This window comes from Poecilia reticulata, chromosome 10 (assembly GCF_904066995.2).
Source record: "Poecilia reticulata chromosome 10, P_reticulata-male-v2, whole genome shotgun sequence".
In the NCBI taxonomy this organism is placed as follows: domain Eukaryota; kingdom Metazoa; phylum Chordata; class Actinopteri; order Cyprinodontiformes; family Poeciliidae; genus Poecilia; species Poecilia reticulata.
In genome coordinates, this window is record NC_088839.1 from 6,829,631 (window position 1) to 6,846,384 (window position 16,754).

Genomic DNA, 16,754 nt, shown 5'->3' on the forward strand with positions numbered 1-16,754 from the left:
ATATCCTAAAGGAAATGCAGCTTCAACGGCTGAATACCTCAGCCCAATGCTACTCGACATGTTATTGGCCGGCGTTTACAAAGCAGCCAATCCAGGTGCACCATTAATGTTTCTTGGTGCTGATTGGCTGTATTCCCAAGAGCATAAGGCAGACCATGGATGTTAGCTTCTGCAGTTGGGCTCAGATAGTTTCCATTGTGTGTTACTGCATATTAAGGTATATTTGAACTATTAAAATAGGCAGTTATAAGTATTTTTAGAGAATAGACTTCGGCTAATTTTGGGTGGCTGTGGTCTCTAACTCCCCACTACCAAGGCTTCACTGTACTTGGATCCGTAGCAAACAACTGCATGGGGATAAGTGAAATTTGGGGGTATTTTCCATATGAAGATCTATTGCTCTCAGATCGTGAAACATGTACATCGCATAATGTACTGTAAGTATAATTATCATGTCTATTCTCTCACATTTCTGGCATTACAGGCACATTGTGACAACATGAAAATATGTTTGCATCATTTATGAGTCAACAGGTGTTGATGTTTTTATCGATTGCCTCAGTACTCACTTTCTGAAGTTAGCAAGGCTTTGTGAATATTCTATGAAAAACTCAAAAAGCAACACCTCATGCTCTGATGTAAGATTAGTTGAGAAAGTTACTTCCATTAATCGGTCAGAAAAAGGTCACAAGGGCGCCTCTCAGGGTGTTTTAACACTCTTGGAAGGTCTCTGTTCAGTTGGGCGAGGAAAGCCCAAACATTTCTCAACATCATTTAGTTTGGTTCACTTTAACAACTCACTTTTAAAAACCAGGGTTTCCCCCAGCGTATTATAAGCCTGGAGGGCCACCAGGCCTTACTTGCCCACCTACCAGGCTAAGCATCATTTCTTTAGTTTAAATAGGACTTTTATACACCAGTAACAGTGATAGTAAAGACAGATTAATCCTGGTTTATAGTTGGTACATTGAACTGGACCTCGCACAAACTGTGATGCCTGCAGCTCTGAAGTTTTGTAACTTTTAACATTTTTTAACACAAAAACACGATGGGCCACCGGTTGACTGCCTTAGCTATCGAGCTTAGCAGGTTTGGGGGGAAAACCCTGAAAGCAGAACAACTGCCTTCATGCAATTACAGCAGCTGCTCATCTGGGCCGGTTGCACAGGAAGCTCTCCAGCATGTTGCAGGCAGTCCAGAAATGATGAGCCTAAACAAAGCAAACTGTCTGAGAAAAATAAACTCTGGTCTGTGTTTGCAATCTGGAATTTTTTTTTTTCAAAATTAAAGATTTGATGTAAGTGTGACAAAAACAATAAACCAGACAGAAATCTGTAAGGATACAAATAAACTTTCACATCAGCGCCGAGAGATTTGAAAACAGAACATCGGAGAGCGCGTGTGATTTATGCATCAAAATATCTACATATTATGCAAATCATTTCTGTCTTTCGCTGCTGGTTTGTGTTCTTCAGGACGTGAATGTCCCACTGAGCATCTTTCCGAGACAAACGGGCCTTTTAACGAGGATGAAGGGGAGCTTTGTGAGACAGAAGCCTTGGGATTGTTTAACGTTGCCAGTGTGTGCTCGCTGTGTGTCTGTATGAGAAAGAGATTATGTGGGTGTCTCTGAGAGGAAGAGATCGAGCGGCACGCCTGTGTTTGTGCTTGTGAAAGGAAGAAATGGGGACAAGTGTTTTGTCATTCCGTCCACATTTCAGTCTGCTGTCGGCAGACAGCTGTGCCGTGTCAACAGAGGTGGGTGGGCGTGCGTCTCGTAGGTGATGCTACTGCAGGGTTGAGTTCAAATGACAGCTGAGCATCTCAAACACTGCCGCTGCATTGTGAGGTACAAATGAAAAAGGTAAGTGAAACTGTTTTTTGTCTTTTGCTAAACGCAAGAACAGTCTGGCTGTGGTTTTCAGAAAAAAGATAATGGCTCTCTTTTGAAGACAGTGTTGATGTCTCCATAAAATTGGTGACACATTTATCTAGCAAAATAGCACACTACATTCCAGCAGTATTAAAGGTCTATTAGATAGATTAGAATATTAGTGGAAAGCCCTTTTATTTTGGGAAATTGATCAGCAAGTGAAATTATATTATGTCTCAAAACAATTTCCAAGTTCAGTTTATAACCACTTTGCATTTGTCTTTAACTTTGCAGCAAAGCCATATAGCAAGCAAGCATGTAGTGATGATGGAGAACAAACACTTCCTCTAACCTGAAAGAAACTTCCCACAGAAGCTTTCTGTATTAAAAATAGCAAAAAGTTAATACCAGAAGAAAGAGAACATTAAGTTGTTGGAAGCATTATCCCAGTTGACACCCCCCAATCAGGTATAAGAGAAAAACAAAACAAAAACGTAAAAACAAATCTTGCTACCCTTAAGGTAAAAAAAAAATAAAGAAAACAGAAAGTTAGAAGCTGAAATAACAGCAAAATAATGCACATTTTAAAGTAGGAGGAATTAGTCCTCCAAGGGACATGGGGAAAATGTTTCTTTTGCATTCCCTGGCAATAAACGTACTGCAATATTTGCTGGTCTATTTTGCATACAGTCACAAATGTCAATTTCAAATTTCAAATGTATACATATTTAAAGAGCCTCAGTGTTTATTCTGAACTCTTTGGTGCAAAAAGCCGATTGTAAATCAATTTATTCACTGCATGTTTATGTCTGTGTAAGTTTGAGATGAAACTGCACATGAAAACATCCCTTTAAACCATTCAGACCAACACAAAAGAGACACAATCAAAACTGTCAGATGACTTTATTACCCTGTGATAATAACTCAGAAATAGTCCAAATAGTTTGGATGTATTTTTTATTTCTTTCCTTCTTATAGAAAGTTTCTGCTTATATCTGCTTAATTTCAACTAATAGCAGAATATTTAAAACCAAGTTCGTGATTTGTGAAACCTTTATATGATTTGAGACACTTCAATAAAGGTTGATTTCAGCACTTATTATTATTATTTTGCATCTGGACCACATGAAAACTTTATGGGACATGGAGGATTTATTTATTTATTTTTTTGCGTTTTCTCGCAATAATGTACTAATCCGTTTGTGTGGCATCATTGAATAATGTAAGCCTTTCCTGAGATGGCCATAATACTTTATTGCTATAAAGCTTTGTGAGGTACATTCCAGTATTATCTAGTCTATTATAAATTAATCTAGTCTGGGTTTAAAGAGCCCATGTGCTGTAGTTTTTAGTGTAGATGAAAGATGCTGAAGGTGGTGAAAAAATATGTGGCGCCGCCCTTTAGTCAACTTCAGTAAAGTTTTTTTGTTTGTAATTGAAGTTGTTCGAGAAGAGCAAGCAACTTGGCATCAGTTTTACAAAAAGGAAATATTTAACCTTTGAACACATCAGAATTAAATTATTATCTGCCCAGGACTTTGAAATGATTGTTTAAACTATTCAACATTTCAAAGAAAGAACCACGGACGTGTTCTGCTGCTCATCAGATCTTGATAACTTTATCTAAGCGTTTTTCTCATTCAGATGACATTTTTAGTCAGAATTGTGTCTTTATTCTGCCAGTAGCATAATTCTTGTATTTCTTCTTGTATTAAAAATAAATATTCTGACCCAATACTCCGTCGTACTTTCTTTACTAACCTCCTCTGCCGTTTTTCTTTTCACTGTCACAAACTTCTCCATCTCTCCTCTGTGGAGGTAGATATGTTTTAAAACCTTCGCGCTTGTCTCCTCCTCTGTCACTCACTGTCAGCTCTGCTTACACCAGCAAGTATCTGGCTTTTTTGAACAGGCAGTCTGTTGCTTAATTTGAACAGTGCTGCCACCTAGTGACTGGAGGCTTGTTTATCAGTTAAGCGTTAATGGAGACAAAGTCAAATTTAATTTAAATAAATAAATCTGTTCTCGCTCCATAGAGAATAGAAGGGCTTTTAAAAAACGTCCTACGTTTGAACTGCTGGTGTTTCAGCTGCTCTCTCTACTAGCATGTTGGGGATATCTGGACAGGAAGCTGGAAGAGCCTCGTTTTCATCATGTATGTCACTTTGAAGAGAGGGAAAATGTATTGTTTGACAAAACAGATTTATTAGATCAAGAAAATATTATGTGATCATATGTGATACAGTTTTGTGTCATTAGAAAAATAGACAACTCAAGGTAAAAACAAGAAAAAAGTCTTTTTTTTTACAGAATAAACCACTGCTTGTTAACCTGCAAATGAGCTCACCTTTTGGACTTAGAAATAAGTAAAATTCTGTTATTACATGTTCTGACTGTGAGACAATAAAGTTCACTTTATTTTGTTCTCACTCAGAATAAAGCCTGTAGCTCTCATAATGTAGTTGTACAATAGAGTTTACATTTTAATGTGACTGCACTATTGATATGGCATCTTCACATTATGTTAAGATGACTGGAATCCAGGTTTGTCACAATCCTCAGCATTTTTAACAACTGGGTTATTTTGTGGAATGTGACAATGTGAACTGGCTGATCAGATCATGTGGCGAGGCTGTGTGAGAAAATTCACACAGAATTCGCCATGATGTTGTACCTAAAAGAAGAAAAATAAACTTTCTATTTAGAAGTTTCTTGATTCATGTTCATGTGATTTATAAACATGTGCTGGTTATTTTTCTGGAAATAAAAAAGTTGAAAATATTTATCATGCACACAATAAAAGTGAGGATAGGAAAGGTTCAGTTCTGTTTAATCAGAAAAATAATTTTTTTTTCTTTGATAATTGAGAAATAATCATCTGTGATAATGAATTTTTTGGTATTGATTCAATACCGAGTAAATACAGGGTCTGTATCGCCAATACTGATACCAATACTGATACTTTTCATTTAAGTTTGATATATCATCAAACGTCTGACATTCATGGGTATTTGTTGTTATCCTTTTATTTATTTTTGTTAAAACCTGTGACAAAATTTAGACAAAGTTTAAATGTGTCTACAAGACACTTTTATGAAATATTTTGATAAAATATTAACATGACAAGCAGTAGAAACCAGTAAAAAAAGCAAAACACAGCAAGTGAAAAGCAAAACACATTTGTATGCATTTTTTTTCTAAGAGCGCAGAAAATGATCATTTGAGAGAAAATCCAAACCGAAATCTGTTCTGAGATAGAATTTCTAAACTACAATATAGAAACAAAACAAAATTGTCAAGAGGTAATCTGAAAATAAAAGTTTCGATCTTATCACGCTATTACTATAGTAATAATGTGACATTGACACCAACTTAGTGTTGATATTTGGGATATTTTTGATAGATCCGCCCAGATTAGAAAAGATGAACCATGAAGCACAAACATCTACAACCAATTCTTATCTTTTCAAGATGAAGTCCAGAATGGAAAAAAATAATAATTCTGATAAATTACTTTAAAAAAAACAACAAATGCATTTATGCTGTTGAGATTCAGGCTTAAATCAGTGATTGTTTTGTTAAATTGATAATGATTCTTCTCCCTTTAAGGCTTCCGTCACTTGCTGGAAGACAGCATCGTGGTCATTGTTGCATCTCTGGTCTCCTCCTCCCTTTTCTCCTCCCTTCACTCTCCTCTCAATCCGTCCAACCCCCCACTTCTCTCCATTCACGCACCCCGACTTGCGCATCGCCTCCTCCGGCAATAATGACCAAGGATTCCCCGGAGGAGGAGACCCGAGCTCCGGGCGGCGGCGGCGGCATCGGAGGAGGAGGGGCCGCTGGCAGAGGAGCATCCAGAAGAAACCGAGCGGACGACAATGTCACCATCCTGACATCCTCCATGGATTTCTACAGATCCGGCCGGAGTCGAGCCAGCAGCAGCAGCGACGCCGCCCCGAGCCTCACCTCCTCCGTGGACCTGAGCACCTCCTCCCTGGATACGAGCATCCAGACGCGGATCTTTAAGATCATCGTCATCGGGGACTCCAACGTGGGGAAGACGTGCCTCACCTTCCGCTTCACGGGGGGCAGCTTCCCCGATAAGACCGAGGCCACGATCGGCGTGGACTTCAGGGAGAAGGCGGTGGAGATCGAAGGGGAGACCATCAAGGTAAAGGCAGCGGCGGAGCTGGATGTGGACGAGAGGAGCGGTGTTTCGCCCTCCGCCCCTCCCCCTCCCCGGGCTTCAGCTCGGAGGATGACTCGGGCCTGCTCTCTTATTAATCCCCCAGGCTGTGAAAGCACAGTTCTCCTCCTCAGCTTTATTGATTATCTATGGGCAGGGGTGCTGATATGTACTTTCTGAGGTATGTATTATAGCATCCTTCGCACCAGTAACTACGGCTCACATTGCAAAACAACAGTGGCCTGTCATTTTACAAGTAACTTGAGTTAACCGGAATTTTTACCTCTGGATAGACTGAATTAACTTACCTACTGTTTATCAACCACTTAGAAAAGCTTTTGTCATCCCTGTAACATTTTTATTCTTGTCCCTCGTTCCTTTTTTTTGTTTGTTTTTCTGCCACCGATTGCTTTTTTTTTTTTTTTTTCCTCTCTATTGTCATCAATCGACAACAGCACGACGGCCTATTAGGTAGGGAAAAAAAGGGAAAATAAAAAAAGACAATCTGAAATTTTGAGATTAATCTTAGACTATTTAAAAAAATAAAAATAAAAACAAGGTCATTTCTAAGCAGGAAAAGTCGCAAATTTGCAAGAGGCTAGAACAAACAGAAATTCTGAGACTAATGTCATAATTTTTTGGGGAAATTATATAAAGAAGAAGGAACTTTTTTTTTTTTTTTTTAAATATCTGACTTTCAAAAGTCAAAGATTTTTTTTAAACTCCGAAATTAAAAAGTATTTTCTAGAACATTTCTGAGATTATTCTCAAAATTTCAAATTTTATTTTCATTTTATTTATTTATTTATTTTAAATGTTACTCCTCCTTTTTCTCCATCTACAATGGCCGCAAAAACGCCTCGCAGGAACACGATTAAAATAAATAAATCGCGCCTCAATACAGAATAATTTTTCTGTCCTTGATTTGGCGCCCCCTAGCGTAGCGCCCCAATGCGTCGCATGTAGTGCATATCCACTTTTTGCGCCACTGTACAATGTATTTTATATTTAAGAAATGGACGCAGAAATTCACAGTAACTTGAAAGATTTGTTGTTGAAAACAAAGCAAGACAATATAGGTGTTATATGGTTAATTTAGACTTGTAGAATATTCTTATACTGAGACAAAAACAGGAAAGGAGATTTTAATAAATTAGTAATTGTAGCATCCTCACATTTTTCCACCTTTTGTCTCGTTAAATCATAACGAGACAAAAATCACAGAATTTTTTTTTTTTTCAAGTTTTCTGCTTTCCTTCTGTTGTCACGGTAACCAGGACCACATCTGCTCTTTGACTTGTTCTCTAAAGTTCTTGGTGCAGCTAAATCTGCTAATTGCTGCATTAAACCTTAGCTACATACAGCAAGTTTTTTTTTGTTTTTTCAAATGAAGGCTGACCTGATCCCGTTTTTGTTGCTGAGAACAGACAAAATATTTTGCAGTTTTCTTCAATTGAGCCCAACATATTAAGAAGTCTGGTGGCTTTTCATTTAATAAGGACAAAAAAATATATATAGAAAGAAAAACATTTGACAACGCCGTTCCTACAAAAAAAAATCTGATTATTTGTTTAATTAAAGTAGTTCATGCTAAGTTTATTGTTGAGTAGGTAAAAAAGAAAATCACAACATTTTTAGTGATTTTAGTTTTATTAATAATTTTTGTTTTGGCCCATGTAACAAAATGTTTGGACACCCCTGGCTTAGATCAAACCATATGTGTTAAAATGTTCCATGTCCAAACTTAACTGAGAATAAATGGCGGGACTTGAACACTGCAAAGTAATTGAAATGGCCAGAGTGTAACTGTACAAGTCAGAGGGGCTAATTACAAATGCTCACTTTTTAGATTGTTCTTTGGGGGAAAAAAGTAACAAAACAAAAACACATTTTTATCACAGCTATGCACTAATATAAGTTGATCTGTCACCCAAGATCTCTAGAATTTACATTGAAGTTTGTGATTATGAGTACCCAGCCTCATTCTAGTGTTTGATCTGTGTCTATAAGGAACAAAATGCCTGCAAGCTTAGATCCCCCCTGCGCACACACACACACACACGCACACACACACATACACACACACAATGCTGAGTCAAAAACACACACAAAATGCTGTCCACATTACCCCTGAGGCCTGCGTGTCTAAACCACTGAACCTCCTGTACAAACATCTTCCACTTTAAGGCTGTGTGTGTGTCAGGATCAATCCCATGCAATCAAACCGCCTCGCGATAAATGGAACATTAATCTTTGCATGTATATTTGCGGCACTAGTTATTCAGTGTGAAGAATCATGTTTTTGTTTTACCAACTCGTCCTCCCCCTCTCATTCTGCCGTTGCGTCCCGGTGTCACCGCAGCAACCAAGCACCGACTCGGCAGCAGACCAGTCAGACGTTATCAAATCCATGCTAAATACTGACTGTCATTTGCATTAATGATCACGCAGATAATTCCATCAATCTAGAGAATCGGCGCTCTCCTAAAGCTGTGAGAACATCTTGGTACAAAGCCTGGAGTTGTAATGTTGATTATTAGCGGTTCATAAGCTGCTTGTCCTTTGAAGGACAGAACGAAAAGAAGCTGGACTTTGCCAAGTTCCGTTTCTTTTTTCTTAGTTAAACCTAATTTCAGTTGTGCAAACACATGGAACAGATTCTTCTCTTGTTATCAGATGAAGCCAAAATGAAATACAGCCTTGCTGCTTCCTCAAGACCAAACGTTTTACGCATGTGCTGCTAATAAGATTCACCTGATTACTGGTTGATCATCAGTTATTGTGACTTCCTCTGCAAAAGCAGAAATTTTTTGGTTGTTTTCTGGTCCGCGGCATGCAATGGAAACGAGGAGATACTTGTACAGGCCTCAGGGAAGCGATTATTGCTTCCAATAGATCTATGAACATCTTGGTTCCATGTGCCGGGTTGTCATCGTCCTCCATCTGTCTTCTCCCTTTGGAGTGACTTGGCACTGAGGGCACACAGAAGTCAGAGGAGATGTCTACTTAGATAACCTATTGGAAAATAAATTCTGATTTCAAAACCTCTTGCTTACATTTTGGAGGGGAGTAGTGTTTGAAATGTTGCATCCGACTGAGTTGCAAGGCTTGTAGAGCAATGTTCTTTGGGCACACGGGACCAAAGTGAAGATGTCTGGCCGAAATGCACATCTCATACCGACAGCAAAGCACGGTGGTGGAGAACTGAGTAGATGATCGACTACTCCGTATGCTAAAGCCTTCTGCCATCACGAAGCTAAAACGTGACACAAACTGGGTCATCAACAGAACAATGGTCTCAAACACAGACTGAAATGGTGTGACAGGACCTATGCAGAAACAGATGTCTGCAAACCTTAATGAAATGAAGCAACATGAGAAATAATTGAGGCTCAAAATTCCTCCACAGGGGCGTGAAAAACTTTGATTTAGATTGTTTCAAGATATTGAAACAAGTAGGTACTGAATTACAAATTCATCTTAATATTTTTCCAGAAAACATTTCTAATTTAGCTTCCAATTGTTTAATAAGCAAAGTACGACAGAGTATTAGGGCCGTACTACGGGAAAAAAAAAGCCAAAAATAAAGTCGAAAAACAAAACATGAGAATAAATTTGTAAAAATATGAGAATAAAGTCATATTATTTTAATAATAAAATCATAATATTCAGACAATAAAGTATTACCAGATAAAGTCGTCATGTTATGACTTTATTCTCCTATTATTTCCAGTAATTATCCTCATAACATTATAACTTTCTTTTTGGTATTGTTTGGTGAATCGTTAAAAGGTTGCAATAAAACCTGCAAGTGTGGATTTTGTAGTTCTTGTTTGGTTCTGATACAACCTCATCTATCAAACTGTAGACTGAGAAAAGAAAGGTCACCTTCATTAATGAAGAAAATATACTCTGTCTGTCTGTCTGTCTGTCTGTCTGTCTGTCTGTCTCTACAGGTGCAGGTGTGGGACACGGCAGGTCAGGAGCGCTTTCGCAAATCCATGGTAGAACACTATTACCGCAACGTCCACGCAGTGGTGTTTGTTTATGATGTAACCAAAATGGCTTCCTTCCGCAACCTACAGACATGGATAGAGGTTAGCAGAAGCTGGAAAGAACAACAAATTTCCTATTAGTCTTTTGTATTAGGGTCTGCAAATGTTTTTTATTCGAGGTTTATGGTTATTGTAAAATGTAAGATATGGCCGATTTTTTTTCTCACTATTTTAGCCATCATTTCCCTAATAGTGACTGTTGAGTAAACTTAGATGCAAACCTATGACAGCATTCAGGGCCATTGTGTATATAAAAAAACAAGAGGAGTACATTTCAACATTTTCTTGAAAAACTTTCCAAGTTGAGATTAATCTCAACATTTCTGTTTTTCTAGCAAATATTTGACTTTCCAAACTCAGAAATGTCCTTGTTTTTTTCTACAAAATTTCTGAGTTTGATCTTAAAATTTCTGAATTTTCTGACGGAAATTTACCGTACCCCTTTTCTTTGGTCTACAATAACTCTGATATGCCATCATATAAGCAAAAAGAACATAGTGAGTCAGTGTGAGTTTTTCAGTTTCACTGATTTGCTAACACGTGCGCACAAACCTGGCCGATACAGCTGAATCCAAATCTGATTCTTGTGTCTCAATTTGTTGCAGGAGTGCAATGGCCATCGGGTGTCGGCGTCAGTGCCTCGAGTTCTGGTGGGAAATAAATGCGACCTTGTGGATCAAATCCAGGTTGGTGAACTCAAGGAACTGTTGATTCATTTGTTTTTATTCACACGTCAGCGCCAACATTGCCGTTTTCCACAGGTTCCCTCTAACATGGCATTGAAGTTCGCGGATTCCCACAACATGCTGCTGTTCGAGACGTCGGCGAAGGATCCAAAGGAGAGTCAGAACGTCGACTCCATCTTCATGTCGCTGGCCTGCCGTCTGAAGGCCCAGAAGTCCCTGCTCTACAGGGACGTGGAGCGGGAAGACGGGAGAGTGAGACTCACACAGGGGACGGAAACAAAGACTAACTGTCCATGTTGAGGAAGAAGAGAATAGGGAGGCATTTCTAGGGAGGAGATGAGAGGAGTAACTTATATAAAGAAGGAGGAATGGGATATGGGAGTCTGAAGGGGAACTTTTCTGGTTTGAGATGACAGGGAAGGTTTATGCTGACGCTAGTAGTGATGTGCATTCAGCGGACGACAGAAAGACATGTTAGGACTGAAATTTCAACAGAGTTCTTGTTCTGGAACAGAAGCGATGAATTGGGGAGTGGCATATAATAACAATGCTGCCTTTTAGACTACAATAGTGTGAAAACTCTTCCACTGACTTTCCTAATAATGCTGTATTGTCTCGTTCTTATCGTTGACCATAAGTTAGCTCTTATTCCAATTGGAAACAGGACTTGCTAGACTTTTTTCTACTGCCTTAACAACTAAAACGCTGCCTGACTCATAACCTTCACAAACCATTTAGAGGAGCAGAGGTAGCGCAGGAGGCGATGGCTAAACTACCAGACATCCTGTTTCAGTGGCTTGTTTGTTGGAGGACTTGATCTTGCTCACAAGTAACATCTAAGACGTAGCAAATATAAATAAAACGGAGGAAAATACTCAAGGTGAGCTTAACTGGAAGCACCTTGACAAGGTTTTCGAAAACAGACCCTTAATGGGTTGCCCTGCCACATATTGATTTCAGAGCTCCTCTTACCCATAGCGCTCTCTCACGCAGAGGGAAAGTAAGCGTCCTCTTTCTCCTCTATTCCCGATGTAAATATATCCCCTCCATGTTTTTACCTCTGAGTAAAAGGCCTGGCCGGCTCTCCCTTTGTGTGCAAATGCAGAAAGATCTGATCTCAGTCTTAAAGGACTTTGGCGGATCAAGTCGGCTCTCTTCCGTTCTCTTTTGTGGCCGTCTGTGGCCTCACAACAGTATTCATCCTCTTTCAACATTTACTCACTTTACCATGCTACGACCACAGACATGCTTTTCTGAGATTTCACGTGATAACCCAACACAAAGCGGTGCGCAATTGTGAAGCAGAAGGAAAATGATACATGGCTTTCAAAAACATTTGCTTGTAAAAAAGCCTGTCTTGCATATGCACTTGATCTCCTTTACATTGATAGTGCTAAATATAGTAAAGTGCAATCAATTGTATTGAGAAACCATGTTGCTAAAAAATACAGTTTGTCATTGAATATCGACACACCAGGAGAATGTTAATCAGGGCAACAGTCAAGATTTAGAAGCTGACCGATATAAGGATGCTATATTGGACCAGAGACGCATCTAAAAGTTGCCAGACTACAGTTCTTCACCCCTGGTTTAGATCAAAGTGTAATCATAATGTAAAAACCGATGTGGATACCGTCACAAGGCTTCCCTAGAAAACGCATTGTCTCCCATCAGCATCCCCGCCGTCAGGGTTGGAAAGAACTGCAACAAAAACTGTGACTGCCCTCATAGCACAAGTTAAGCCCAGTGTAAATGAATCTATCCAGGAGGAACAGACTGCATGAAGATATCCACTAAACCATATTGATTATTTACTGGGCACAGAAAGACAGTTTGTTTTACACTTAGAAAGCTTCTTACTGGACTGCAGGCAGAGGAACACGATGTACATAACTCAGCTTCAAAGCCCTTAGTGTAACAGAGCATCAAACACTCTGACAATGAAATGTATGGCTCTTTGTATTGTATCACTGTGGCCTACTTTTCACCAAGCACTAACAATACATCCAGATGTAGATCAGCGAGCATTTTAGGAATTTAATCAACTGATCAGTGCCGTCATCAGGAATGACATTTTTTCTGTCAGCTAAACGCAGGAACCTAAGAATGATCTAAAGGGTCACAATAACAGATTAGAACTTCCTCACCCGGCCCAATGAGTCTCAATTTCAAACTCAGATACTAGAGTAGAAATTTCCTGGAAACAACAATGACGCATATCTCCTCTTGCTTATTAACAGGCCATTGGTAGTGGAGGTGTTATAGTGTGGGGGTATTTTCTTTGAACACACAAGGGTCCTTTGTAGCAATTGCCCATTAATTATTCACCAAACCTAAGTATCTTCTGATTGGCTACTACTGGTTTTCTTTACATGAGGGTGGGTTCCCTGTCCTCCAGTGGTCAGAAAGATCTCAAATCAAGGAGGCAGCTTGGTGGAACAGGAGATTTGCATCATGGCTGTACCAGAAAATGATTAGCTCTAAGTTATGAGGAGCCGAATCCTTTGCTGGCCAACCCCGTCTCCATAGCACGCCGCGTCCACACCTGGTCACGATAGCAGTAAGCCATGTCACTCCTCCACCATAACAAGATGTCTGTCCTCCACCAAACATTACCGAAGACCATCTTTATTGCCACTGAAATCCAAAAAACCCTTTCATAGTAGCACACGGAGCCAATATTAAACAGTTTCCCAGGGAATAGGAGAGGCTGCTGTGATGGTGCGTGTAGCCATATTGGATGTGGATTTGAGTCTTTACCTGGAACCCACCAAACACTGTGCAAATGCAGAGATCAAATGCTCTGTCCATGTTTTAAAATGTTTCCATTCTTTAAGTTCATGCTTCAAGAAACCTTCTAAGGGAGTCGCATTAGATTGGTGTATGATACCAGACACAGCTTCAACGCGTTCAGTGTTACAACCCGGAGCCGAGCCTCAGTGGGAAAGAACCGTAGGAAGACTGGATCATGTAAAATAATATTTTTGAGGTGAGGAGGCTGGCCGGAAGATTTGGGAGAATGTACTCCACACTTTTTAGATTTTAGATCAGCCTTTGTAATGCATTTCACCAAGTTCTTTATAAGTGTGTAACATAATTAGCATACTTGCCTTTCTTTATCGCTTTTCTTGATAGTTTTACAAGTTAGTGCAGTTGATTTATGTTGTTTGTTTTTTTATTTATGTGTCATGTTTGCTCTTAAGTGGATGGATGTCAAGATGTTTTGAAAAATGTAGTCTAACATATATACTAAAGTTATATGTAAGAGTAAATCATATCATATTAACATTGCAGAATTACATGTGAACGGCAACAAGACACCGTTATTAAGCTAAACGGACTGTTTGAGTACCATAGGGTAGAGGGAAGTGCACTTTTTTATATAACTTTTTTCCATTATTCTTTAAAAATATATAAATAATAATAATAATAATAATAATAATAATAATAATAATAATAATAATAAAGAAGAAGAAGAAGCAAGGCATGTTAATTGTAAGATGGAGCTCATTGGACATTTCAGTGTTCCTTCATCAAAATGTTTCCCTGGATTCAAATCCGAATGTTTTTTCTTTTGTATCTAAGGAAACCTGGTTTGACTACTTTGTCACAGATGTCCAAATCATTTCACACCATGTATCCCAACAGAAATATTAAAAAACATTCACATGGGAGCTGATTGGTAGCTATTGTTGTCTTTTGTATAGCTTGTGTGGACTGAAAAAAAGTAGCCATTGCTCAGTGTCACCCAAAATGTTGGTTTCTGACAGAGATTTGTAATATTATTCTGTAAGTGCTGTAAAATAGCAGTTTACTGTTGTTCTTTCAACAAAAGCCTTCACAGTGGCTTTACTTTCTTTTAAGACATCTTTTTTTCAGACTAGTAAACCTGAGGAGACAATGTCGCTGCTTGTAGGTTTTCATGTTTGTGAGTTCATATGCATCTTCTCTTCTTTATGTGTATCTTCTTCTGTAATACTGTCACAATCTCACAACGTGACTTCAGATAAAAATGCTGAAGAAACTGCTTGATTCGGTTTCCTTCTTTGAGTTCAAGTAGTCCAAATAAACACAGGTTTTCGGTCAATCCATCCAATTGGAGCTCCTCTAGTGTGAAGAGTTGGGGTGGACATTTATCATTTATCGTGATGAATTTCTTATAAGAATTTTGATTTATCATTGTCTCAATAAATTTGAGTTAATGATGTTTAAAAAAATTGAGCACTATCGGATATGTCTTTTTTTTTTTTTTTTACCATTTTCTCTACCGTTTGTTTCATGAGAACATCAGTAAATATGATTAAATGCAGTCATTATGTGCAGTTTAAATCACATTTCTTTAGGTTCGTGGGATCCTGAAGAAGTCCATTTAATGGAAAGTTTTTAAAGAGAACTATTTATGTTTGTGGCGCTCATGCAGTCATACAGTTACCTATAAAGTAAGTAATAAATGTTATACTGCATTTCATGGCAGCTCATTATCATCATCTTTATCATCGTTCATGTTGCCCACCCCTACTGAGGAGTAGTGCAAATCGTGTCAAAAAACACAGGTAACAGTCGAGTCATGTCAATAAGTCTCATCAAACAAAATATCAAAAATTTGTTGGTACAAAGAGTACACTCTGCTTTTCAGGAAGCCTAAATTAGACACTGCTATATTGGATAGCGACAAGGAAAACTAAATTCTGCTATTCCTTCAAAATCATGTTTGTCTTTTTTTTTTTCTTCTCTAGAGAACAGATACGCGTTAAAAATATCACTGTCTGAAGCCAGAAAATTACTTCAAGGTCTCACATGAGCCAAGCTGTTCACTACCAGGGATGAACTCAGGAAGGCTGCATGATAAATATGAATAAAAATGTGCCAAGACAAAGTTTTAATTTAAAGGTGTGCACACAAATACAAGCAGTTTAGTGCAGCTTTTTTTATAGTTGACACATTTTTTTTCTCCTGCCACATGTGTTTTTCTTTCACTTCAATTTAACAAATTAAAGGTGGAAACGATTTTGATATGATTCATAATGTTCTAATGTCCTCAGGTAACAAAATAATATTTTAGCAAATCTTTAAAATATGCAGCTATTTAAATCAAAAATCAACATGGTTGGAGCATATTTGTGATTGTTTGGGTTTGTTATAAGAACAATTGGCCTGGTTGAGCGAAAATATTAATATTGATACTATGTATCGGATCAATACTGGTAAGATTGATGCTTTAATTTCAGATTTGAATTTTATTTTATTTTTATATCGTAGTTTCTCAATGCTACCTCAGAAAAGATTTAGTCTGGATTTGCTCTCAAATGATATATTTTTTTGCACTTTATTTGTTTAGGGAAAAAATGCACACATTTGTTTTGTTTTTCTATGTTTTCTGTTTCTCATGTTGACATGTTCTGAAAGTATTTTGTAAACACTTATAAATTTTGCTTAAATTCTAGGTTTTAAGAAAATGACTCAAAGGAAAAAACACCCAAAGGCCAGAAATGTGATAATATATCAAACCTAGATAATAAAAAGTATCGGTATTGGTATCAGTATCAACATCGGTGATACAGGCCCTGTATAACCAATGTTCAGCTCAATTTATTAGTTCTACTGTAATCTACATATTATTGATCTTGCTAATGTCTGATACAAAAATGTTCCATGTCCCACAAAAGACAAAGTATCACCAGAGGTATTTTGTATCAAATTTTGATAAAATGCACCAATACATTAAATATATGTTGGAATATTATCTACATTACATCAGGAGAAAGCTGGTGGTAAACAACAGAAAATGAGCTATATTTTATATAAACAAATATTTTTCATTAATTCATTTGGAATTATATTGGATGTATTCCTCCTTCTTACCCGCGGGCAGCAGCAAGAGGCATGTTTCAGTGAGAGCAGCTTCGGATGGCAGCCGAGGAAGAAAGGGTAGACGTCACATGATGGAGAGATGC

The 16,754-nt window shown here is 38.1% G+C and overlaps 1 protein-coding gene and 1 long non-coding RNA gene across 2 annotated transcripts in view; one reads left to right on the forward strand and one right to left on the reverse strand.

Moving 5' to 3' along the window:
• Nucleotides 1-16,750, reverse strand: part of LOC108166656 (uncharacterized) — a 39,709-nt gene extending 22,959 nt beyond the window's left edge. The window contains exon 1 of the long non-coding RNA XR_001777019.2: nucleotides 16,663-16,750. This is a non-coding gene — a long non-coding RNA (uncharacterized LOC108166656). The remainder of the gene's footprint in view (nucleotides 1-16,662) is intronic.
• On the forward strand, nucleotides 3,287-14,827 carry rab33a (RAB33A, member RAS oncogene family). Its single transcript, XM_008419791.3, has 4 exons — nucleotides 3,287-6,044; nucleotides 10,016-10,156; nucleotides 10,720-10,800; nucleotides 10,876-14,827. Exons 1-4 carry the CDS (start codon nucleotides 5,463-5,465, stop codon nucleotides 11,098-11,100), a joined length of 1,029 nt encoding a protein of 342 aa, XP_008418013.1. The 5' UTR covers nucleotides 3,287-5,462; the 3' UTR covers nucleotides 11,101-14,827.
• Nucleotides 16,751-16,754: the final 4 nt, after the last annotated feature.